This window comes from Gorilla gorilla, chromosome 21 (genome assembly GCF_029281585.2).
Source record: "Gorilla gorilla gorilla isolate KB3781 chromosome 21, NHGRI_mGorGor1-v2.1_pri, whole genome shotgun sequence".
Lineage (NCBI taxonomy): Eukaryota > Metazoa > Chordata > Mammalia > Primates > Hominidae > Gorilla > Gorilla gorilla.
The window spans coordinates 61001335-61026449 of NC_073245.2; the positions used below are offsets into that span (position 1 = coordinate 61001335).

The window sequence follows — 25115 nt, forward strand, 5'->3', positions numbered from 1 at the left end:
CCTTTAGGGAGGGAGGACTGACTGAGGGGGGCCCAGAGTGGGCAGTTGGGGCTGGGAAATGCTCTCTGCCTTCATTTGGTTTCATGGTACACTGGTGCATTCGTACGTAGATACGCACTGCATTCAGCACTAAGGTTTGCACCCTTTACCGTATGAGACTTCTACCTCATTAAAAAAAAAAGGTAATTTTTTATAAACTGTAATAAGTCGCAGCTTAAAATTATAATAAATAATTTGTAAACTATAACAAACAGTGTAATAAATAAGTGGAATAAACAGGAGGTGCTCAGCCATATTTGCTGAATGAATGAGTGAATAAATGAATGCAGGCATAGAGTTTAGATCCCAGTGCGTGAACACACACACACACACACCCCACCCCCAGGACAAGCCATGCAGAGACCTTGAGCAAGTCCTTGACATCTCTAAGACTCAGCTTTCTTATGCAAATAATTCGGTGTAGAGTTGTCAACATGCAAGGCCACCGTCCAGATTAATCAGGGCGTTTGGGGGGAATGTCTTCTATGACCGAGTCCTTTGTGTGCTGTAAATACTGGGCACCTTGGACACCAGGACCCTCAGAGCCCCGAGGCCTGAAAGGGAGCTCAGAGAGTGAGGTCACACAGAAAGCCAGGCCTGGAGAGCCAGGCTGGGGCTGAGACATGCACACAGAAGGCCTATTGATCTCCTCCTCAAACTCCCCAGAGCCATGGCCAAGGCCAAACTGGACCCAATTACTCATCAGCCCTGCCTGGACACTGGATGCCCAGGGCGGGAGCGGGGGCCAGGGCTGCCAGGAGAGGGACTGGAGGTGCCAGGCTCCCGGGGGCACTTGGGAGAGGATTTTCCACTGGCTCCAAGCCAGAGGGCCTGACACGAGGAGCCCGGAAGACGGGGGGGCGGGGGGGTCACACTGAGCACAGAGGGAAAGTCTTGGGTTGGAAAGTGGGGCCCGGGGCTAAAAATTCCTGCTGACATCCACCAAGCACAGCTTGCTCACAGGACAAGAGGCCTCCAGGGGCTGAAGGGAGCAAGCTGGGGCAGGGCAAAGCTGGTGGCCAGCAGCCAGCGGGTGATGCGCCTCCCCCTGCATGCACACCCTCTGAGCATCGCCCGGGAAGAGCAAGGCACAAAGCAACACAGATGCTCTAGAACAGGGGCCAGCCTGAGTGTCCACACCTTGACATTCTCCTCCGTGAGGCCCTTCTCCACCGAGTCGGCCACGTTCTGCCGGATGCGATGCAGGAATGCCTGGAGGAGAGAAGCAGAGAGAGGTGAGTGTCCGCGTCTCCAGCTCTCCCATGGACGGCCCTACAGAAGGCTCTCGAGTTCAAATGCCAACTAGGATCTGGGAGGTACCACAAGTCCAGGGACACAGGCAGGGGACGAGGAAAAACGTGCTCTGCTTACACCTTAAACACACTGGAGCAGCCCTCACTCCCACGCGGTCACCAGGGGTGTACTGTGCACCTATGACGCCAGGCCCTGCACTGGGCCCTGAAGATACAGCAGAGAAAATCTCAAAGCCCCTGCCCTCGAGGAACCTTTGGCCCAAAAAGATACACACCTGCTTCCTCACCCAGGGGCGCCTCTCAGACTCTAATTCATTTCCCCTTTCAATTTTTTTTTTACTTTGCTTTACAATTTAACCTCTGAGTAATAACACAGTCACATGGCTCAAAAGTCAAAAATATAAAATGGCAAAAACACAGAAAGTCTCTCTCCTTACCCCAGCCCCAAACCATCCAGTCCCTCCCCAACCCCTACAGGAACCCCAGCTACTAGTTTCTTGGGTATTCTTCCAAAAAATCTATGCGAAAACAAACACACACACATACACATCTATTCCTTTTTTTTTTTAACCTCTTTACACACCAAAAAATAGCGACGTATACTGGATGACCCGCACCTGGATTTTCTACTTAATATAGCTCAGAGATCCTTCCAGATCATCTCACAAGAAGCTTCCTTGCAGATGCCAGGAATGTACTGTTTGAATGGACCATGGTCCTTCTACCACCCTTTCAGGGGCTTGGAACAGACAAATCACATCTCTCCTCTGTGAGACACAGCAGATGAGTGTGACGATACCAGGGCAGGAGTGACAGGGGCTGCGGGAGCCAAGGGTGTGCCATTCATGTGGGGTCACGTGGGGAGGCCGCAGGCCCAGGACCACCAGAGGTTCGGATTTGGGTGGTGTTGTTGTTTTTAATGAAGCCAGAAATTAGAATTTTTTTCAAAAGAAAAGTCTCCCAGTTTTGAAGTGCTGGTGAAAAAGCCCTCTGTTATTGCAAGGAACTGGATTTTAGGGGTTGTGCGTAAAAGTGGGGAGACCAGGGCAGTAGGGTGCAATGGTGCCAACAAGAGATGACGGTGGCCTGGCACCAGGTGGTGTGGGTAGAAAAGTGGCAGGAAGAAGAGATGCCGAGGGGTCACACGGATGGGCTGAGAGAGTCACAGGGATAAATGTTGGGGAAAGGAGAGACAGCAGAGTCAGCACCTAAGGGAGACCGAGGCCCAGCACCCACAGCCACCTCTGCCTGGTTTGCCCGAACTCCAGGATGTGGGACCTGGCTGTAGGCTAACCTGGAAGCAGCCACATGGAGACCCCTGGGAAAAGGAATTCATGGTGCTGTCATAGCCACAGGGCCACGGGGAGCTGTGGGGCCTTTCAGTCACCTGCCCTGCCAAGACGGATGACAGATTGGGGGTCCACACAGGGGCTGCTCCAGGTGAGCACATGGTCTCCCTGTCACAGAGCCCAGGTGCAGGCTGATTAAGACAGGGGCTGCAGGAGCCTGTCTCATCCCACCACGCTTGTCTAGGGAGATCTCTGAGTGCAAAAGAGATGGTGGGGACAGCCCAAGATAGTGCTGGGGTCAGGGGAAGCGGAGCAGGTAAGCCGAGAGGAGGCTAGCCCTCTGCGCATGGCTGTCAGATCCTTTCCATCACCCAGAGACACGACACATCCATGCCTGCCCCCGGGAGCCCGGCCACCTGCCCAGACTCAAGCCTCTTGGGAGGGGGCGCAATGACAGTCCACATGGCGAGTCACAGAGGAAGGCAAGACACAGGAAGCAGCTTCGTCTCTGTCCACACAGAGTGCAGAGCCATCTCAGCCAGTCTTGGGGCTTTAACCCATTTATGCCTAGTGTTCCATTACTGGAACGCTAAGCTTGTGGGAGTTACTTATGTCCTACTCTTCAAGGTCATTGCCAAGGTCTGATTTTTTATTAAAAAATAAAATTGCAACCTCCAGCATAAATGGGTTAAATCCCCTTTTTTATGATTCCCATGTTTATATCCCCAACCTGGACTTCTCCCCTGAAACCCCCAGACTCTTATCTCCAGCTGCAGATTCAGTGTCTCCACCTGGATGTCCAAACTCAGCCTGTCCAACACTTAATTAATGACCTTTCCCAAACTCACACCGAGCTCTTCCCCACTTAATTAATGGCACCTCTGCCTTTCAAGGGCTCTAGCCAAAACCCACTAGCCGTCCTCAGCCCCTCTCCTCTGACACTCCATTTCCAATATATCAGCAAATGTTACCAGCTCTACCTGAATACTACAACCACTGGTCCCCATCTCCACAGCCACCACCCCCCCAGTCCAAGCCATCATCATGTCCTGCCTGGACTAACACAGCCGTTTCCCTCCTGGTCCCCTTCATCCTCCCAAAAGTCTGTTCTCCACACACACAGCCAGGGAGATCCCTTTAAATATGTACAGGAGATCAGTCAATCCATGCCTTTAAAATCTCCATGGCTTCCCACTGCACTTAAAATCCAAATCCTTCCACGGTCCCCATGATCTTGTCCTTGTTAACCTCTTTGATCTCATCTTCCAGTACTTCATCCTCCCACACACCTCAATATAAATAATCTTCAGCCATACTCTCATTCTAGATTCTATCCACCTGCCAAATACACTCCTGCCTCAGGACCTTTGCACATGCTGTTCCTGCTTGCAAGATGTTCTCCCCCATTCTTCCCTGAGCAGCCTCCTCATCCATCCGGCCTTAGTTCAAATGTCACCTCTGCCAAGAGGCCCTCCTCTTCTTAATGCAAACCCCTATCTTCCCATCTTGCGTTAAGAGCTCATTTGACAGATGAGGAAACTGAGGTTAAGCAATCTATACAAGCTCCTAAGGGAAAGGCCAGGATAAGCAGGGATCATGGCTGGGATGAAACCATAACCCCCAATCCAAAAACAGAGGCCAGGTTTGGAAACTGGTGAGTTTGAGTTTCAACCATGGGTCCTTCCTGCTGTGTGACCTCAGGAAAGTGCACTAGCCTCTCTGAGTCTTCATTTACTCATCCCAGTGGAATCATAGGAATACAGCACCTTTTAGAATGTCATGGGATAAAGTGAATGGAAGCTCCCTGAAGGCAGGGACCCTGCCTGTCTTGTTCACAGCTACGTCTTCAGGGCCAAATGTAGTTAGTGCTCAGCAAATATCAGGTGCTTGAAAATCAAAGGAAGGTTTGGAATGTGCCTGGCACAGTGCCTGACCCATGCCGGAGACCTCGACTCAGGCTCCTTGGAAGTCTGTGGATCCTGTTTTTGAAACGACAATGAGCGGAGGGGACAGAGACTGGGGTTCCTAGAGGATGTTTTAACAGGGCCTGGGATACTGACAGGAAGTCAAGCTCCAGCCTCCCCAGACTAGAGGGAGACAAAGGCAGCCTCACCCAGCACAGCCAGGGAGGGCAGGAAGCTGGGAGTGCCGCACTCCGCTGGCCTAGATTGGGGCTTCCTGTCCCGGTTTCTTCACACAAGCTCTGCCACCGCTATTGTGCTGCAACAATGGGAGGCTCGGGCCACCCACTGAGGAACTGCAAACAAGCCGGTGTGAAGGCCACAATGGGCAGCTCGTGACCCGGAAAGAATGGGCAGCAGAGGCTCTGGGCCCAGCCCTCCTGCTGCCCAAGGCACGACTGGCTTTTCCAGGCAGCACGGCGTCCCCTGCACTGGCAGGGATGGTGAAAGGGACCCTCCAGGGCGACTCTTCCTTTGTCCAAGGCTTGACAGCTTTGAAACGCTCAGGTCAAAAGCAGCTCTCATCTCCGAAGCCTCCCTTAGACACAATACTGTTCTCAGGATTTCCAGGGCTGCCTGAGAAACTCCTCCAGCCTCGGAAGCTTTGCCCATGCCTGGACCACTTGTCTTCACATCTGCCCAAGTCCTCCTCTTCATTTTATGAATATGATGATGAAATACGTCAGGGATACAGAAAAGAATAGAGAGAAACAACAAACACCCACAAACTCATCACTACCCAGCTTTGGCAAATCTTAACACTACACCAAATTTGCTTGAAACCATTTGCAAAAAGAAATTCAACAAGTCTGGGCAAGGCACAGACTGGAAACGGGATGAGGAGGCTCTCGGGGGTGCTGGAAGTGTTCTATATCTTGATCTGAGCAGCGGAGACACAGGTCGCTGCATATGCAAAGCCCCAGCAGTATGCACTCGAGATTAGTTCAGTTTACCCACAGTACCATGCAAATATCAAACCTCCATGTATTAAATAGAAAAGGCAGAAAGGAATCATTACAGAGAGAGGTGAGCCACTGGGCACCTTCTCTCCCTGCAAGGTACTTGGAGCTGGTGCTCCTCATTCCCACGCATGCCTCTGCCCACTTACCAAGCTGTGTGCATCTATAAGCAAGAGAGAATATTGTTTTGCATGTTCACAACATTTTTATAAGTAGCATGCTTTCAGCAACTTGATTTTCTCACTCAACATCATGTCTTCCACATTTACCCATGTTGATATGTACACCGGGCAACATCTGCTATCCAGACCCCACCCTTACCCCACACCACATCGAGCTGCCAGCACCTGCATCTCTTGGCCTGAAGGCCCCGCTCTCATGTGCAGGGCAGGCCAGAGGTGCTGAAGAAGTAAGACTGCCTGGGAGCAGCCCTCAGTGATGGCCAGCAGGACCTGGCATGAAAAGACAGATGAGGAAACTGAGGCACTCGATGGACACTATCTCCCCGAGTGCCTTGATGGATTCAGCTCCGGTGGCCCCCATGGTAACCCACTTGATGACACACCTTTCTTGGCTGCCTTCTCCTCCCTGCCTCACTCCCCCACTCTCCTATTGATGCTTTCTGGGGTGACCTCCCAAGTATGCTACTTGCCCTTCAATCAGTCTCAGGTCATGTTCTTTGGGGAATCCACAATAAGACAGACCTCAAGTTGTTCATTTCATTGCTTACTAGTCAAAATTACAGGATGAAGTAACCACTGCCATGCTGCAGACACTTGTTTCAAACATCCTTACTGTAAACAATGGCGCTCAGGTGTAAGTTCTTTCAGCTGTATACTCACGTCAACTGGGGTATGGGTATACAAGTTCTTCTAGGTGATGCACGTTTCCTCGAGCCCAGGCGTTCAAGTTCCTCTAAATATATATCCAGGTCTTCTGGGGCATAAGAGAAGGACCAGAGAGGCTGTTTACTCAGCTCCCGGCCTGAGTGTTTCCAGGGTCCCCAGAGCTCTAGACTGAGCAGGAAGCCACATCACAATTGATTAGTGATGTCTGCCATGGATGTGGCAGGGAGAGGGTTAGAAGGATGATGAGTTTGCCATCTCCAACAAGCTCCCACTTAATGGAGATACCAAAAGTATGAGACACTGGTCTGAGGTCAAACAGCAAACTGGTGACAAAACACAGATTAGAACCAGGTCTCCCGATGCCAGGCCAGGTCTCACCTGTCGCCCTAACCTGAGCCCAGTGGTTCTCAACTTGGGGGTGATTTTGCCCCCTAGAAGACATGTGCCAATGTCTAGAGACATTTTGGGTTGTCACAACTGAGGACGGGGGTGCTCCTGGCATCTAGTGTGTAGAGGCCAGGGATGCTGCAAAACACCCTACAGTGCACAGGACAACCCCACAAAGACACAGCTGACCGCAAACAACAGTGACAAGGTCAAGAAATCCTTGCCTTAGAAAAGGCTCTAATTAAAACCTAGAAAAAAATCCAACCTCTTCCACCGCCCAAATACTGTCTAATGCGGGCTCTTCTCACCCCACTGGCTCAGCTGCAGGTACACTGGTCTCCTTTTTGTTTCTTGAACACACCAGGCCCCCACCATCCAGGCCTTCGCACGTGCTGTTCTTTGCCTACAGAGCTTTTCCCAAGACATTCAATTGGCAGGAGAGGTCCCTCCTCTCACAGGCCACCCCTGGACCCATGTAAGAGAGGATCTCACCCACTACATAGCCACCTGAACCCTGTTACCCTTCACAGACGTCTCCGCTATTGGCTGTGCTCTTATCAATTAAGTATGGATAGGTTTGATCATTCAGATCATCTCCCTCACTAAAGTATCAGCTCCATCAGGGCAGAAGACAATTTCCTTGGCCGTCTACGCAGCGCCTGGGACAGAGGCTGGCACACAGCAGGTGCTCAAGAGAGACTGGTATGTGGAGAAAGGATGGGAGAGACAGGGAGAAACTGAGAACAGGCTCCAGAAAGTAAGCTGATACCGAGCTGGGAGAGGCAACTAGAATAAGAACACCTTTTTAACTCACTAACTACACCTTTAGGCTTTATTATGTGCAGGTGCTGCTCTAGGTGTTTTAATCCTCAAACTCAAGGAGGCAGGCATTGTTATTACTATGTCCATTCTACAGAAGAGCCTAAGGCCCAGCGCAGTAAAGACCTTATTTAAAGCCACGGGGCTGGTAAGTGAAGGAGCTGGGCCTTAAACCCAGACAGTCTCCATCACGCGTCATCAGTGAGTGACTGTGGACAATGAACCGCATCAGCCTTTAAAACAGGTAGCAGCTGCCCTTAGGGGTGCCCCTGGGGAGCTGCCATCTGCCTGGAACCCATGGCTGCTGTCACCTGGGGAGGATAAATCTCTCCCTGGAGATAAAAAGGACAGAAAGAGGCCTTGAAGTCACTCCCTGAGACTGATGCCTGCAACCTGATCTGCTTGGGGAGGGGGCCCGACTGCCCCCAAGGACACCTCTGCCGTGGCTGGGGTGACCTCACCAGACATATGGTGAAACTTGAGAGGGTCAGGGTATGGGCTGGGAGCAAAGGCAAGCGATGAGTGGGGGTGGGTGGGGGGAGCTCCAGAACACAGCCAAGACAAAAGGGGGTGCCCTGAGGACCCTATCCCCAACATGATCTGGGTGGTGGGGAGTCGGAAGCACAGTGTCATGGAACAGCAAGGGCCTTGGAATCTGAGTGATGATAATAAAATCGCTATAATAGCAGAAGGGGGCTTACACAGCCTGCTGCAAGCCGCCCCACATAGCCCAGAGTCTGGGGAGCTCCCCAATTGCCCAATGACCCCTTCAAATGTCCAAATCCTATGCTCCATCCATCCAAGTTCTGGGTATTTATCCTACAGGGGAAAATAAATCTCATATGTGGCATGAAGCTTTACCTTCAATATCTGATTTATAATTCCATCACTGGGGGTTTAGTTAAATAAATTACCATCCAGCTCAACAAGGAATGATCATGCTAAAAACAGTTTGCAGAAGTCTATTTAATAACACGGAAAAGGACTGTTGATGTATCCTTAACTAGGAAAAAAAATCAAGTTACAGACAAGTACGTAAAATATAATCTCACTGTTGGTTAAATAAATTATCTCTCCCTAGGCATAGAAAAATGAAGTATGGAAGGAAATACCCATACTACAAGAAACTATGTAGGAATGTGGCCAAAATTACTAGCTGTCCCCCAATATCATTCTCTCCTTTTCCTTTAGAAACAGAACTCCAGATTTAAAAATAAGGACTGTATTTCCCAGCATCCCTTGCAGCTAGGTGTGGGCATGCAACTAAGTTCAGGCCAGTACAGCATACATGGCATATTATGTACAACATCTTGGAAGTATCCTTGTGGGTTGGGGGAGGAATGGGTAGGGATTCTCTTCTGCTATTCCCTTTTCCTACTGATTGGATTGCAAATGCGATGCCTGGAAGTGAAGCAGACATCTTATACCATGAGGTAGAAGCCACGTGTTGGGGAAAACAGAGCAGCATTCAGTAGGCACTTATGTTCCTAGTGATGGTACAGCCAACATATCCGCCCTGGGTCACCTATAATTACAGAATAAGGAAATAAACTTTCATCACATTTAAGACACTGTTATTTGGGTTTTATCACAAGCCACTGAACCTAATCCTAACTGACAGAGGGGAATTCTAAAGAATTTCCATTTTCTTCTTTCTTATTTATTTCCCTTTCCAGATTTCTACAATGAACATGCTACTTTTTAAGCAAAACTCATTTTTAACATAAATGCATGTTTTTATTTTTCTGGATGGGAGGGGTACTAAACACACAGGCTCTCTCTCGCCCACCCCATCACCTGCCCCAATCATCAGGACCCCTGGCTTCTGTCTTCTCCTCCTTGGACATGTGTATCCCTGTGCAGGGAAGGCAGTGCCCGCCAGTGGGGAACAGAGCAGCGGCAAGGCAAATATGAGATGGAAAGGTTTACCTTCTGCAGAAGAGCCTCTGAACTGCCAACCAGCCCTCCTTCTCTGAGTCAACTCTGGAAACCTGGGGACCCCCACAAGCTGGCCTGGAGCTTCCACAGCCTGGGCCAGAACACAAGAATGTCCACCACCCAGAGCCCACACCACTGCCCAGGCTGATTAAAACCCTCTCCACTCTGTTCCCACCTAGCATTCCTTCATCACGTCTGTGCCAGGGGCCAGAAGCAGACAGCCATTGGCTCAGAACCAACGGAGACTTTCCCAAAAGGCCCAAATTTTGGATTTGAAACATCCTCTCCAAGGATTCCACCGCTGACTCATTCAGTCACAGACATACTCTGAGAGGACTGGGAAGAGATAGCTTTTTTTTTTTTTTACAAAGTCAGACTTACTACTCCTTTACTCCCATGGCACATTTACAAAGTCCATATATGTATCTATAACTCATTTCATTATATAGTCCACAGCACAAACCTACTGCTTTGAATTGTATCTTTAACAGGCTAATTTCTTCCTGAAAGCATACAAAGAACCTACAACTGAGACCTCCTGGGAATATACCAAGGCACCATCCACCCCAGGGCCTTTGCACTTGCTGTTCCCTTTGCCTGGAAGACTCTTTCTCCAGATATCTGCAGGGCCCCACCCTCAATTCATTCCTGTATTAGTAGTCTGTTCTCACACTGCTAATAAAGATATACCAGAGACTGGGTAATTTATAAAGAGGTTTAATTGACTCACAGTTCCACATGGCTGAGGAGGCCTCACAATCAAGGCAGAAGGCAAATGAGAAGTAAAGTTATGTCTTACATGGCAGCAGGCAAGAGAGCTTGTGTAGGGGAACTCCCCTTTATAAAACCATCAGATCTTGTGAGACTTACTCACTATCACGAGAACGGCATGGGAAAGACCCGCCCCCATGATTCAATTACCTCCCACCAGGTCCCTCCCATGACACATGGGAATTATGGGAGCTACAATTCAACATGAGATTTGGGTGGGGACACAGCCAAACCATATCAATTCCCCTCTAGAATCAAATGCCAGTTCTTCTGAGGCCTTCCCCCACTGCTCCATTTGAAACAGACACCCATTCCCCTGCACACTGTATTTCATCCTCCTCCATCCTCCCCTACAGCACTGCCCTCCACCTGCACTGAGCTGTTTCTTCACTTACAGTTCCTGTGTCCCCTACAAAGTCAGTCCCAGGAGGGTGGCGGCTTGTTTGGGCAGTGTCCACCCACTGGACCTAGAACCGTGCTGGACTGGACACAGAGCAGATGCTCAGTAACAAGGGGTTCAGCAGGTGACTGATGGTCAGCATGTTCGTCCTGCATAACAATCCCACGAGGTGGGCTACTGCATCCCCTTTTTAGGAAAGAGGAAAACAGGGCATGAATCACACATTAGGCTCTGGAGTCAGCCAAGCCTCGCACCTCAGTTGCCTCATCTATAAAATCTGTGTAATGGAGCCTCACCTTGCAAGTCGCTGACATGAGGATTAAATCTGACACTGCTTGTAAATAACTTGTTGCCTCTGCCCACGGTAGGAGCCCCCGGCCCCCAGGATCCAGCCAGGATCACAGGAGATGCCCAATAAGTCCTCAGTAAATTTCCAGTGAAGGGGTGGGCACTTTTAATTCCATGTAGCCCCTAGACCAGCTCAGACCAGGCCCCTTCCCTGGGCACATTTCCTTGGCACCATTCCTTGGACCTATAGAAATGTTGGAGGCCTTTAAAAATACGTGCATTGGCTCCAAATACAAAAGGAAAACTGCATTGTCAAAAAGAATAAATCTTGATTTAAATGTCTACAAAATTACCAATCAACTCTGCCTGTGGCTATGTGCACAGAGAATGCAGGGAGTGTGTGCTGTGGGTGCATCTTAGCGGGTGTACCATGACAGGAGCCTTGGGGTGGTTCCCCAGATGCAGCAGACCCTGAGGCAAGAAGTGGAGTACAAGTAGTTTCTTTGGGAGGTGGGAGGTGGGAGGTGGTCCCTGGAAACACCAACGGGGAGGTGGAACCAAGAAGGGAAGGCAGCCCACGAAGGGTATGAGACCAAGAAAGTTACCACCATGAGGCCCCAGACAGACCGTATCGAACGCACACCTCACAGCCACCCTCAGGGAGTGAGGAGGCCAGGCAGTCTGTACACCAGCCCTGTCTGTCACTAGTTTAAGGGCAGCGGTGGTGATCCTGGCACTCCCCATCTTCCCTGAAAGTGACAGAGCAGCTCAGAGCAGACAAAGCCATCAGGCAGAGGAGCGCAGGTGCTGGCAGTGGAGCGTCCATCTGGTGTGCCCTGGAGTGGCTGAGGTGTCACAATGCAGCCTCAAAAAGAAACAGGGTGTAGGGCCCCCCGAGCATGGGGGGGTGAAAGGCAGGGCTTTGCAGCACCGCAGCCACACAGGCCAGGCACTTCAGCAAATGTTCTCCTAATACACACCAGGACGGCCTCGCTGCCTGTTAAAACACCAAAATACTTCTGAGCTGATGGGGAAAATCTCTACATGTGCAGGGCTGAAGGTCAGAGGAGGTGGCTGCGGAACCACAGGCAGTCCCCGGTCAGACGTGCAGGCAGGTTTCACGTGGAGCAGACACAGGGAGCAAACAGCATTGCGTGTATCTGAGGATACGGCATCACGGGCAGGGTCAACAGCTGGGGCAAAGGCCCCAAGGCACATTCAGTCTTTCCAAGACAATCCTATCGAAAACGCCTATCCCTGCTCTGTTTTCCTCACAGCACCTGTCACCATGGACATTATGTGTGTTCATTATCAGTCTATTATCCATCTAGCCCACCTGAATCCAGGCTGCATCTGCGGGGAACCCATACACGTTCCCCTGCGGAGGCCAAAGATATGGCCAGCGTTCCACCTCCTCCTCCCATGCCCCAACTCTCAGAAGCCCTCCCTACCCTTAGAAACTCTCCCTACTCCTTGCTAGAAGGGCACTGTATCTCCTAAGCAAGCAGTGTGTAAGAGTGGATGAGGCTCAAAGGCTAGAATTAGCCACCTGGTTCAAATCCTGCCCCTGCCACCTACTGCTCTGTGACCTAGACAACTGACTCCATCTCTCTGGGCCTCATCTATAACATGGATGGGGACCATAAAACTACTGACTTCACGGGCTATTGTGAGGCTGATATGAAATACTGCAGGCAGGCCAGGTGTGGTAGCTCACGCCTATAATCCCAGCACTTTGGGAGGCTGAGATGGGTGGATCACCTGAGGTCAGGAGTTCGCAACCAGCCTGACCAACATAGTGAAACCCTGTCTCTACAAAAAATACAAAAATTAGCCAGCCATGGTGGCTCACATCTGTAATCCCAGCTACTCGCGAGGCTAAGACAGGAGAATCATTTGAACCTGGGAAGCAGAGGTTACAATGAACTGAAATCGCACCACTGCACTCCAGCCTGGGTGACAGAGCAAGACTCCATCTCAAAAAAAAAAAAAAGAAAAGAAAAGAAAGAAAGAAAAAAAGAAATACTACAGGCAAAGCATTTAAATGGGCTCAAATCCCAGCTCTGCTGCTTACAAGCTGTAAGACCTGAAGTAAATTATTTATTCTCTCTGCCTCCATTTCCTCCTCTATAACAGGGGGATAAAATGAGTACACAGGATTACAGTGGGAATTACAGAAGCTAACACACATAACAAGCACTTGAATGGTCCCTGGTGCATAGCAGGTGCTCAAAAAACATTAGCTATTATTGGCCAGGCTCATGTGAGCTCACACCTGTAATCCTAACACTGTGGGAGGCCGAGGCAGGCTGACTGCTTGAACCCAGGAGTTCAAGCAATCAATCAATATGGCAAAACCTCGTCTCTACCAAAAATACAAACAAACAAACAAACAAACAAAATAGCCAGGTGTGGTGGCACACAAATGTAGTCCCAGCTACTCGAGAGGCTGAGGTGAGAGCATCACTTCAGCCTAGGAGGCGGAGGTTGCAGTGAGCCAAGATCGCACCACTGCACTTCAGCCTGGACGACAAAGCAAGACCCTGCCTCCAAAAAAAAAAAGCATTGGCTATTATGATCTCCCCATCTTGAGTTTCTAGAGTGTCTGCAGGGAGTCCAAGCCCTGGTGCAGGTATACAGAACCCACTGTGCTTCCTAAGGAAACCTGGATTTGGATCAACCACATCTGTAGGGCTTCTACATGCACCAAGCACACTCACATTTATCCCACACTATTTTTACTTATTTTTATTAGTTTTTTCCATCCTGCAAATAGCTCTATTATTATAGACTGCCTGCTTCCGAGTCTCCTGAGGTGAGATGAGAAGGGGAAGGCTTTATAAACTGCAGAGTCCCCCACATCCTCATCACCACCAGCGCACCCCTCCGCCCTGCCCCATCCTCCTTGCTGACTGCCAACCACGTGACTTCAGCAAGTCACCACACTTCTGAGTCAATTTCCTGGACCAAACAAAAAAGGAGGGAGGAGTAGTTGTTGAGGTTTAAGTGAAATGATGCAGGTGAACACTTCGTAACTGCAAACACTTCCTGGAAAAAGTGGCAGAGAGGCTGAGCCAGGAGAGGGAGGCTGGACTAGGAAAGGGGGCAGGAAGTTGCTTGTGATGATATTCTAGGGGGACAAGTCCTCTCCGAGTACCAACCATCCCAGCAAGTGTTAACCAGGGCCTGCCGTGCACCAGGCACCGAGCTGGGTGCTGGAGACACAGATAAAAGCCATGACCCTGCCACGGAAGGACTTACGCATTCTTACATTCGCCTGTGTAGTCAGCAAATACTTACTGCACACCTATTATGTGCCAGGCACTGCGCTAAGAGCCAATGACACATCAGTGAATGAACAAATCAGACTAACTCCCCACCTTTACAAAGTAGTGGCAGAGACAGACTATACACTGATTTTAAAATAAAATGGCAGGTAGGAATGATTGCTACAAAGAAAACTACAGCAGGGTACGAAAACAGAGAAGGATAAAGTGGGAATGCCATTTCAAGGAGCTGTTCAGAGAAAGCCGTTCTGAGAAGATGGCATTTGAGCAGACACAGGGAGCAAACAGCATTGCATGTATCGGAGGACACAGCATCATGGGCAGGGTCAACAGCCGGGGCAAAGGCCCCGAGGCACATTCAGTCTTTCCAGGACAATCCTATCGAAAACATCTATCCCTGCTCTGTTTTCCTCACAGCACCTGTCACCATGGACATTATGTGTGTTTATTATCAGTCTATTATCCATCTAGCCCACTTGAGTCTCACCTCCAGGAAGGTAAGGATGTTTGTCTGTCTAGGTCACTGTGGTGTCCCAGAGCCTAGGATTGGACCCAGCACACAGCAGACCCTCGAAAAGGATGTGTTTAATTAATTAGTCAATCAATCATCTAGAGTAGACTACTCCCACCCCCACCCAGATTCTAGGCCCTGGTAAAAGGTGCCCAGTTCTCACCCCACCCCGCCCCATTCCCCACCACATTGGGAGAGGAAGTTGATGCAAAAAACAAGTTGCAACAACCTGTCACGAAGAGGTCTGATGCAACAGTGGGGGAAGGCGGTGGGGGACACTGAGAGGAACCCAATGCTTTTCTTCACGCAGACCCCATCAAGGGGCTGGGGCCTGGCCTACAATCTTTCCTGAGTTCACCAACAACCCATCCTTCCTTCAACAGATATTTATGCAGAGCCTCCTCTACATGATGGGGCTACCTTATGGGTCTCAAACTGGTAACTCAGAGGCATCATTCCTTTGGCCTGCAGTGGGGTTTGAGAAACTTGGGCCTAAGTTTGAATATCAGATTTCCCATCAAAATCCAAATTCCCAGCTTCTTTTGAAAAAACTGACACATGGGTCTCAAATGCCCACAAGGCTGCAGGTGCTGTAGAGCAGAGTGATAGCCATCACCTTCACCCAGGACAAGTGCTCCTCAATTTCCCACCACCCAACCCGCTGCTGCGCCCTGTGAACACCTGAGTGTGAGACTTCTGTCCTAGACACAGGCAAGGCAAACCCGAACCTGCTACTTCGCCTTTACCCTCACCCAGGGCAGACATCACTAATGGAATGCAGATCTTTTTCCTGCTAAGTCTTCTCCAAGCCGTTCAGAATTTATCTCCCTTCACTGTTGTCAGAAATGGTCTAAAATCCTTCCCATTCACAACCCAGCTTCTCCCTACTCCTTTGGGCTCCTCAGTTGTTGATTTTTTTCCTGAAAAATGGGCTCATCAGAGTGGGATTCTAGCAGAGATTCTCAACCTTGGTACCTTGACAGTTCAGTGGATAGTTCTTTGCTGTGAGGGATGTCCTGAGTATTATAAGACATTCAGCAGCTTCCCTGCCTTCTACCCTCTAGATACAAATAACAACCCTCCTCTCCTCAGTTGTGACAATCAAAAATGTCTCCAGATATTGCCCATGTCCCCTGGAGGCAAAATCATCCTTGGTTAAGAACCATTGCATTATAGCAAAGCTAAGAAAATGGCCTCTAGACAGAGCCAAGTATTTTGGGTTCAAATCCTGGTTCGGTCATTTGCTGGCTGTGTGACCCTAAACAGCCTCTCTGTGTCTCAGCTTCCTTCTCTATGAAATAGGGATATAAAAATGGTACCTGACTGCTAATGGTATGAAGTTTCTTTTTTTTTTTTTTTTGAGACGAAGTCTTGCTCTGTCACCCAGGCTGGAGTGCAGTGGCACCATCTCAGCTCACTGCAACCTCCGCCTCCTGGGTTCAGGCGATTCTTCTGCCTCAACCTCCCAAGTAGCTGGGATTACAGGTGCATGCCTCCACACCCGGCTAATTTTTGTATTTTTAGTAGAGACAGGGTTTCACTATGTTGGCCAGGCTGGTCTCGAACTACAGACCTCAGGTGATGCACCTGCCTTGGCCTCCCAAAGTTCTGGGATTACAGGCGTAAGCCATCGTGCCCAGCCGATATGAAGTTTCTTTCTGAAGTGATGAAATGGTCCTAAAATTAGATGGTGGTACAACTCTATGAATATACCGAAAACCATTCACCTGTACACTTCAAATGGGTAAACTGTATGGTGGTATGTGAATTATATCTCACACTATTACACCAAAAGAAGAAAAAAGAAATAGATACCTGCATCACAGGGGCATGGGGAGAATTTTATGGGTTAGGATAAAATGCACTAGGAAGCACTGTACGAACTGTAGCCCTTATCGTCAGCACCAGCCCTCGCCCATCTGGGGCCTGCATGGGCGTGTGGCTGGAAGGAAAAGCCTCAAGTGACGGAGACAGTGGTGGCTGGGAACAGGCCCTGCTTTGGGTGGCATTTCCCGTCGGAATGTCCTGGACAAAGAGAACCAAGTCACTCGGGGCCCCAGGATGCAGGGCGGGGTGGCTGGACGTCCTGGGGTCCTTGTGCCTGTCTGCAGCAGGACAATGAGTGGAATGCGGTCTCCTCTCTGCGGGGCTGACACTTGACATCTGAAGACAATGACTTTCAAGAGGTTTTGTTTTTTCCTCGGTCCAACTATTTTTTTTCCATCTTCCCAAACAATTGTTCCTGGGGCTGGAGGGCGAGCAGTCCCCCCTTAGCTGGTGAAGGATTGTATTTGTAGAGTCAGGAAACAATGCACAAAAGTGAGAGAATGTAAAAATAGTGGCATTCAGGGCCCAGGCCTCGGGGAGGGAGGTGCAGCCATGGAGGTTTCCTCCCATTGATTTTTCCCAGAGCCTGCTCGGCCCCAGGGAGGGAATTCTGGCAGCAGAAGGGCCAGTCTTAGGAGTACAGACACTCGCTGCTTGGCTGCAGCTTGGGGTCTTCAGTTTAGGGCGTGTCAACTATGTACCCAATGCTTCCCACGATTGCCTCATCCTAGACAATCTCATCTCCATTTTACGAAAAAGGAGACCGAGGTTCTCAGTGGCTGACACGGCAGCCTCAGCGCATGCAGCTAAGCAGACAGAGCTGGCCTCTGACCTCGGGGCCATCAGAGTCCAGGCTCTGACTTTCTACCACATCCACTCTGACCCTCTCTTGCGATCTCAGCTTCCCTGACCAGCCACTCACTTCCCACTAGTGATGGGGCCACATCATTAAAGTTGTGACCCCCAAGCTCCACAAGGGAAGAAACTTCTGTCCCTGGGGCCCAATACAGTGCCAGGCCTTCTGATCCAACATGAAAGGAGGGAGAACTTGCAGGACAGAAAGGACCCAGAGCTTGCAGACATCAGAGGACTCTCAGAGAGGCCCCAACAGCCCTTGACCATTGTGGTGGGCTGAACGATAATCCCTCAAAGACGTCCACATACTAATCCACGGAACCTGTGAATACATCACCTTCCATGGCAAAAGGGACTCTGCAGATGTGATTAAGGTAAGGATCTTGGAAAGGGGGGGATTATCAATAGCACTGAGGTGGGCCCAACATAATCACAAGGATCCTTAAAAGGAAAAGAGGGGCTAGGCGCGATGGCTGAAGCCTATAATCCCAGCACTTTGGGAGGCCGAGGTGGGTGGATCAATTGAGGTCAGGATTTTGAGACCAGCCTGGCCAACATACCAAAACCCAATCTCTAGTAAAAATTTAAAAATTAGCCGGATGTGGTGGTGCACACCTGTGGTCCCAGCTCTTGGAAGGCTGAGGCGTGAGAATTGCTTGAACACAGGAAGCAGAGGTTGCAGTGAGCCAAGATAGCGCCACTACACTCCAACCTGGGAGACAGAGCAAGACTCTGTCTCAAAAAAAAAAAAAAAAAGAAAAAGAGGGAGGTAGGAGAGTGAGTGTCAGGGGTCACAGGAAGACCAGAAGATGCTATGCTGCTGGCTGGGAGATGGACGAGGCCACAAGCCAAGGAATGCAGGGGCCTCTGGAAGCTGGAAAAGGCAAGGAAACAGATCTCCCCAGACCCCCCAGAAGGAGCACAGCCCTGCTGGCACCTTGATTTCAGCCCCGTAAGAACCAGTTCAGACTCCTGACCTCCAGAAGTGTAAGATAATAAATCTGTGCTGTTTAAAGCCACAAGAAACTAATACGACTGCTAGCTCGAAACATGTGCACGAAAGAAAAGCAAACCTGTTGTATCTCCATGAATCATGGCCAAACACAATCCTAATACTCTGTTATTATGATTACTACAAAATAGATATTATCATACAGTCTAGCTATACATTTCATACATTGTTTGGCATATGTTTAGTAAGCTGCAAAATGCTTTCTTTCCCCACCCACAAAAGTATCTACAAACAAATATTCATTAAGGACAGATGGTCTAATAACAGTAATTACTATAATAATTACAGCAACATCAAGTATCTTTCACTATTCAGATCTATTCAGTTCCTGAGTTTAGAAAGCAAGAAGCCATTTAGAAAGATCAGATAAGGGAAACCTTGGGATACTAAGCTGTCAGAACCAGATAATGCCTGCATTTCCAATGAAACGTGGACACGACAACCAGCTGCAACACGTATTAAGTGCTTACTGCATGCCAATGCCAGGGGTACAGGAGGAAGCGACTCCTACACCCCCATTTCACAGACAAGGAACAGAGTTATTTGCTCAAAGTCATGCAGAGGAGGAGGACGGAGCCAGATCTAAGTACAGGCCCCAGGGTCTTCGAGCCAAGTCTCTTTCCCATGGGGCTATACTGCTTCTTCAGTTCAAAAATTTGGAGAATTTAATTAGGGGAAGGAGAATAGTGTAGCCTCGTGGGAAGACCAGGAGTTGGGAGGCCTAAATCAGCGTCCCCAATCCCTGGGCCGTGGGCTGTTAGGAACTGGGCCACACAGCAGGAGGTGAGCAGCAGGCAAGAAGCAAAGCTTCATCTGTATTTAGAGCCATCCCCATCGCCCGCATGACCACCTGAGCTCCGCCTCCTGTCACATCAGCAGCAGCATCAGATTCTCATAGGAGCACAAACCCAGCTGCAAACTGCCCATGCCGGGGATCTACGTTGCGCCCTCCTTACGAGAATCTAATGCCTGATGATCTGTCACTGTCTCCCATCACCCCCAGATGGGACTGTCTAGTTGCAGGAAAACAAGCTCAGGGTTCCCACTGATTCTACATTATGGTGAGTTGCATAATTATTTCATTATATGTTACAATGTAATAATAATAGAAACAAAGTACACAACAAATGTAATGTGTTTGAATCATCCTGAAACCATCCCTTCCCCACCCCTAGGTCCGTGGAAAAAAATGTCTTCCAGGAAACCCGTCCCTGGTGCCAAAACGGCTGGGGACCACTGGCCTAGATCACTTAGGCATCCCTGGGTGGAGTGACACAAAGGGATCATCACAAAAGGCAAATGTGGTCACCCACTGCCCTGCCCAGCCCATCAGCCGCTCCCCGCTTCTCTGAGAACCCCCTCCAGAAGGGCTCTGCAGGACCTGACCTCAGCCTCCAAGCTGTGCTGCAGCCAGCCCGGCCTCCAGGCTCCTCAGCTGTTCCCCAAACACACCCAGCTTGCTCCTGCCCCCAGGCCTCAGCACAGGTGCTCCCTCCACCTGCAACACTCATCTCCCTCCTGCCAGCTGCTTCAAGTCTCACATTCCCTGCCCTCCCCAGTGAGATCCAAGGTTGGTCAGGGCCCAGGAAACCCATGCGTAGGCTCCCATACTTAGTGCCACCATGACTATAACTTAACCTTGATTTATGTGATGATTCAATTAATAACAGGCTTGCCCACCAGCCTAAGACCTCTCAGAGGTCCCACTTAGTCCCAGTTTCCATCTTCTTTCATTTATGCTCATTCTTGGTGAGTGAGTGGATGGATGGGTAGAGGGAGGGAGACCCCTTTCTCTGGGGCAGGTTCCTCACCTGTAAAATAGACACTGTGTGATAACACTGCCGGCTTCATGGATTACCATGAGGACTACGAGAAATGCTGCACACTAGCTGAATGATTTCAGATGACTGATTCCTCCTCTCTGGGCCTCAGTTTCCCCATCTGCACAGCACCCACCACTCAGGGCCTGCTGACCTGGTTGCCAAATGTAGCCCTGCCACAGACTCGCTGTGGGACCCTGAGAAAGCTGCTCCCACACTCTGTTCCCTCGTCCGCGAAAAGGGGAACAGTGGTCAGATAAGAGGATCTCAAAGGGCTCCCAGCTCTGGGGCTACAAGGTCAGGCCCACACATTTTAACCACCTCGACTCCCTGCCTTCCAGCCAGACCAGTGACAACCAGCCACACCACAGACTACGACAGGTCACCGGGGATTCTGCAAGGGAGTCTTTCAATGGCTCCTTCCCTGGGGGACCTGACTATGGGACAGAGCCCCCGAGGAGGGAGGGGAGATGATGGAAGCAGAGAAGCATGAAGAAGCCCCCTCAAACGAGGGCCCTGAAGAGGGGATGGCTGAGAGCTGGAAGATGGAGGTTCTGGTGTCAGACAAGCTGGTTCAAGTCCCCACCCGTCAGCAGGGGAGGGTACGTGGGCCTCTGAACCTCAGTTTCCACCTAACTCAGAGAAGGAAACAGATAACGAACCCTAACTTCAGAGTCGCACCAGAGTGAAATGCCAACACTTACGTTACCATCACTGATGGGGTTCTTATCTGTCAGTGCATCGAGGTAAAAGCAGCCCTCTCCAACACACAGACCACGCTGTACTTTCCCGACATTTCCCCAGAGTCGTGTGTCTCATTCCACTGCAGCCCCACTGCCTAGTCTGCCCTTCCTAGGTCACCCCAGGCTTTTTCTTACCTCAGGGACTTTGCACATGCTGTTCCCCGCCCCCCATCATCACTGCACAGGATGCTCAAATATCACCTCCACAGAGAGCCTCCCCTGACCATCCTGGCTGAAGCAGCCTCCCCCAAGCCACAAGTCGCCCCCAAGCCACCCTCTACCTCGATAATCTGTTTTAATTCCCTGTAATGCAGGTAGCACAAAGTGTTGTTCTATGCATTTTGCTAATTTAGAGTCCTCCTCTCTGCGCACTGCCAGCTCCGTGAGGGTGAGGGTCTCTGGCTGCTTGTGCTGAATCCACAGCATGGGTAGAGGTAGACACAAGATGCTGAATAAATACTGGTTAAGAGGGGAAAGGAGGTGAAGTTCCATAAGCCTCCAAGCTTCCATTTCTACGTATGTAACACAGGGTAAAAGCCTCTATCTCTCAGTGTTCTTTTGAGGATTCAAGGAAATACCACTCAAAACATAAAGTGCTTAGCACAGAGAATGGAACACAATAAAAACTCAAATTTTAAAATTACCAATGTCCATCAACAGGAGAACGGATGAACAAATGGTGGTGTTTTCACACAACAGAACATGATTCAGTAATCAAAAGAAAATTGCTAACACATGCAGCAAACTGGACGCATCTCAAAAACATGGCCCAAGCGAAAGAAGCCAGACACAAAAGGGTGCAGCCACCTGTGGGATTCCACATCTATGAAGTCCCAAAACTGGCAAGACCCTTCTTAGATGACAGAGGTTAGAAAAGCCGTCACTCGGCCGGGCCCAGTGGCTCATGCCTGTAATACCAGCACTTTGGGAGGCAGAGGCGGCCGATCACTTGAGTTCAGGAGTTCGAGACCAGCCTGGCCAACACGATGAAACCCCGTCTCTGCTAAAAATATAAAAATTAGCCAGGCATGGTGGCTACTCAGGAGACTGAGGCAGGAGAATCATTTGAACCCAAGAGACAGAGGTTGCAGTGAGCTGAGATCATGCCACTGCACTCCAGCCTGGGCGATAAAGCGAGACTCTGCCTCAAAAAAAAAAAGAAAAGTCGTCATTCAAGACTGGATAAAGACTGGCAAGGGGCTCAAGGGGACTCTGGAGGCAAAGAATATTCTAGATCTTCACCTGGTGGTGATGCATACGTAATCACCAATGGAGCTGTGCACTTCACTGTCTGTAATTATCCTGCAACAGAAACTATTCCCTTTTTTTTTTTTTCAGCAAAGCGTTTAAAAGGAGATTGTCACCGTCCACCCTGGTTTGTCTACTGTCCACGCATGGGTTGTCCTGGCTCAAGCCCTGAGGGCCAATACATCGTTCTGGCTTCAGGCAGAGCCAGACCCCATCCCCATTCCTTCTACAACTGTGCATCCACGAAGCCCTGGCTTCTTTGAGGCCCGTTGCCAAAGAGACGAGCCACCCTCCACACACACCCCCTCGCTGCCTCCCAAGCCTGCTTCTAAGAAGATTCGGGAACAGGAAGCCTGTGTCTGCTCTCAGGTTCTGAAGCAAAGAGGCTGGGGGTGGTGGTGCGGGGGAGGGGAGATGAGGGGCTGCCCCGTTGAATGAGACGTGCCTCGAATCCTGAGGGGATCCTCTCCGGGTGTGTGAGAGGTGTCCCCCGCCCACCACAGGCACAGGGACAGCCACAAACACCTGCTCTACCGTCGTCGCTGGGGCATCTCTAGGAGCCCCAGCACCCACCAGGCATGGGGCCGGCTTCGTACATCAAAGAGCCCTTGCATGTTGCCTTTCTGCTTAAAATCCTCCAACAGAGGCTGTGCTATCAGAATGAGCTCACACTCCGTGACCTCACCTCCTACCCAACTCCCTTCTCCCTCATCTCCTCCCACACTGGCATCCTTGAAGGTGCAGAAACACATGAGACAGGTTCTTGCCACAGGACCTTTGCACTGGCTGTCCCCTCTGCCTGGAACGCCTGTCACCACATAACCACATGACTCATTCACTCTGCTCCTTCAGGTCTCTGCTCAAACGTCACCTCCTCAGTGAAGCCTGCCCTGCCCACACCATTGAAAACTGCCACATCTTCCCAGCAGCCCAGCCCTCTAATTTTGCTTCATGTTTTTCCATAGCACTTATCACCCGAGAACACTACAAATTTTCCTTGGCTGACACCTTCATTGTCTGTCTTCACTGCACACACAGTGAGGGGGAGGGCTTTTGTCTGTATTGTGCACTGCGGCAGCCTGGACACTCAGTACACAGCAGGTGCTCCATAAATCACTTGTAAGCCCAAGGAGGTAAATTTGAGGTTTATCACGGAATGGACTTTCTACAATTTTCTGCAGGATTTCAATTGTCTGCTAAGAATATGTGCTATCTTTACCAATTAAAAAGCACAATTAGAAATCTGGTTTTAAAAGCCAGGTGGGAGCCATCTCTAGGTCAGTGGGTCTGATGCCCAGGAAGTGGGCATAAGAGTTACCTGTCGAGTTTTTCAAAACACATGTTTTGCCCAGGAGGTATACCAGGAAATGACAGTCTGACTCAAGAGGTCTGGAAAAGCCAGGAAATCAGCTCTTTTTCCAAAGCTCCCAGATAACCCTGAAGGGCTCCAGGAGGTACACGAACCCGAGAATGGGCAGCAGGGCAGGGAAAGCAGCTCAGAAGAGGTCAGGGAGGACCCTGAGCATGACCTTGACAAACAGGCAAGATCTGGCCAGCCAGGCACAGTGGCTCACATCTGTAATCCCAGCACTTTGGAAGGCTGAGGCAGGTGGATCACCTGAGGTCAGGAGTTCAAGACCAGCCTGGCCAACAAGGCAAAACCCCATCTCTACTAAAAATACAAAAATTAGCCAGACATGGTGGTGCATGCCTGTAATCCCAGCTACTTGGGAGGCAGAGGCAGGAGAATCACTTAAGCCTGGGATGCAGAGGTTGCAGTGAGCCAAGATTGCTCCACTGCATTCCAGCCTGGGTGACAAAGTGAAACTCCATCTCAAAAAAAAAAAAAAAAAAAAAAAAAAGATCTGGCCATGCAGAAGTGAGGAAGGAAAGGAAACTGGAGACCCAGATTTGCAAACCTTTGGAGTCACAAGGCAACCCCCTGGCAGCCCTAATCCATGACCTCTCAGGCTACAGCAGGCGTCGGAATCACCTGGGGCACTCAGTGGAAATGCTGATTCCTGGGCCCTGAGGACTGAGAGCCTCCAACGCAGTGGGAGAGGGAGGAGCCTGGGCATCTGCCTTGTTAACATGCTTCCCCAGGCACCTGCGATGGGGCACCAGGTTTAGAAGGTGCTGGTTGAGTCTTCTGGTTTCAGTATGTACAGTTGCCTTTCATCAGGAAAATTAATAAAGTCACAGGAAGAAAACTGGAAATCACACATTCTGACAGTGCCCACTGTCAATATTTCGACATGTCACCTTCCATGGCGTCTCCTGCAGTTTTTAGGCATGGCTGTCATCACAGGTTGCACATAATTTTGCATGTCACCTTTCCAGTGGTCCACAGTGGCTAAGGAAATGGGTGTGGCTCATGTCCCTAACCATTTCCCTATCCGACCTTTAGGTTGTTGCCGATTTTGAGCGCTCACAGTGGTGTTTCAATGAGTAACCTGGTACATAAAAGTATCTGGGGATTTTCCCCCCATGCTTAGGACTTTTTTCCAGCAGTGGGATCCCCTGCAATTCCAGGGGAATCACTGTTTGGGAGTCTCTTGTTGTCTCCGCTAAGTGTTTTGCCAAAGGGTTTGCATCAATTTATTGCTCTAAAATGATGCCAAAGGCAACAAGTTCTAGCCGGGCGTGGTGGCTCACGCCTGTAATCCCAACACTTTGGGAGGCCGAGGCAGGTGAATGGCTTGAACCCAGGAGGCAGAAGTTACAGTGAGCCGAGACTGTGCCATTACACTCCAGCCTGGGCGACAAGAGCAAAACTCCATCTCAAAATAAAAAAAGGCAACAAAAGTTCAAGCCTTATCAGCCGTGCAGCCCCATCACCACGCGGAGGAGGAACCCGAGG

At 50.1% G+C, this 25115-nt stretch overlaps 1 protein-coding gene across 2 annotated transcripts in view; it reads right to left on the minus strand.

Moving 5' to 3' along the window:
• Positions 1-25115, minus strand: part of PREX1 (phosphatidylinositol-3,4,5-trisphosphate dependent Rac exchange factor 1) — a 204167-nt gene that overhangs the window by 122100 nt on the left and 56952 nt on the right. For both annotated transcript variants that reach the window (XM_031004787.3, XM_055373172.2), the window contains exon 2: positions 1180-1251. In XM_031004787.3, the coding sequence (XP_030860647.2) occupies positions 1180-1251 (72 nt within the window). The remainder of the gene's footprint in view (positions 1-1179; positions 1252-25115) is intronic.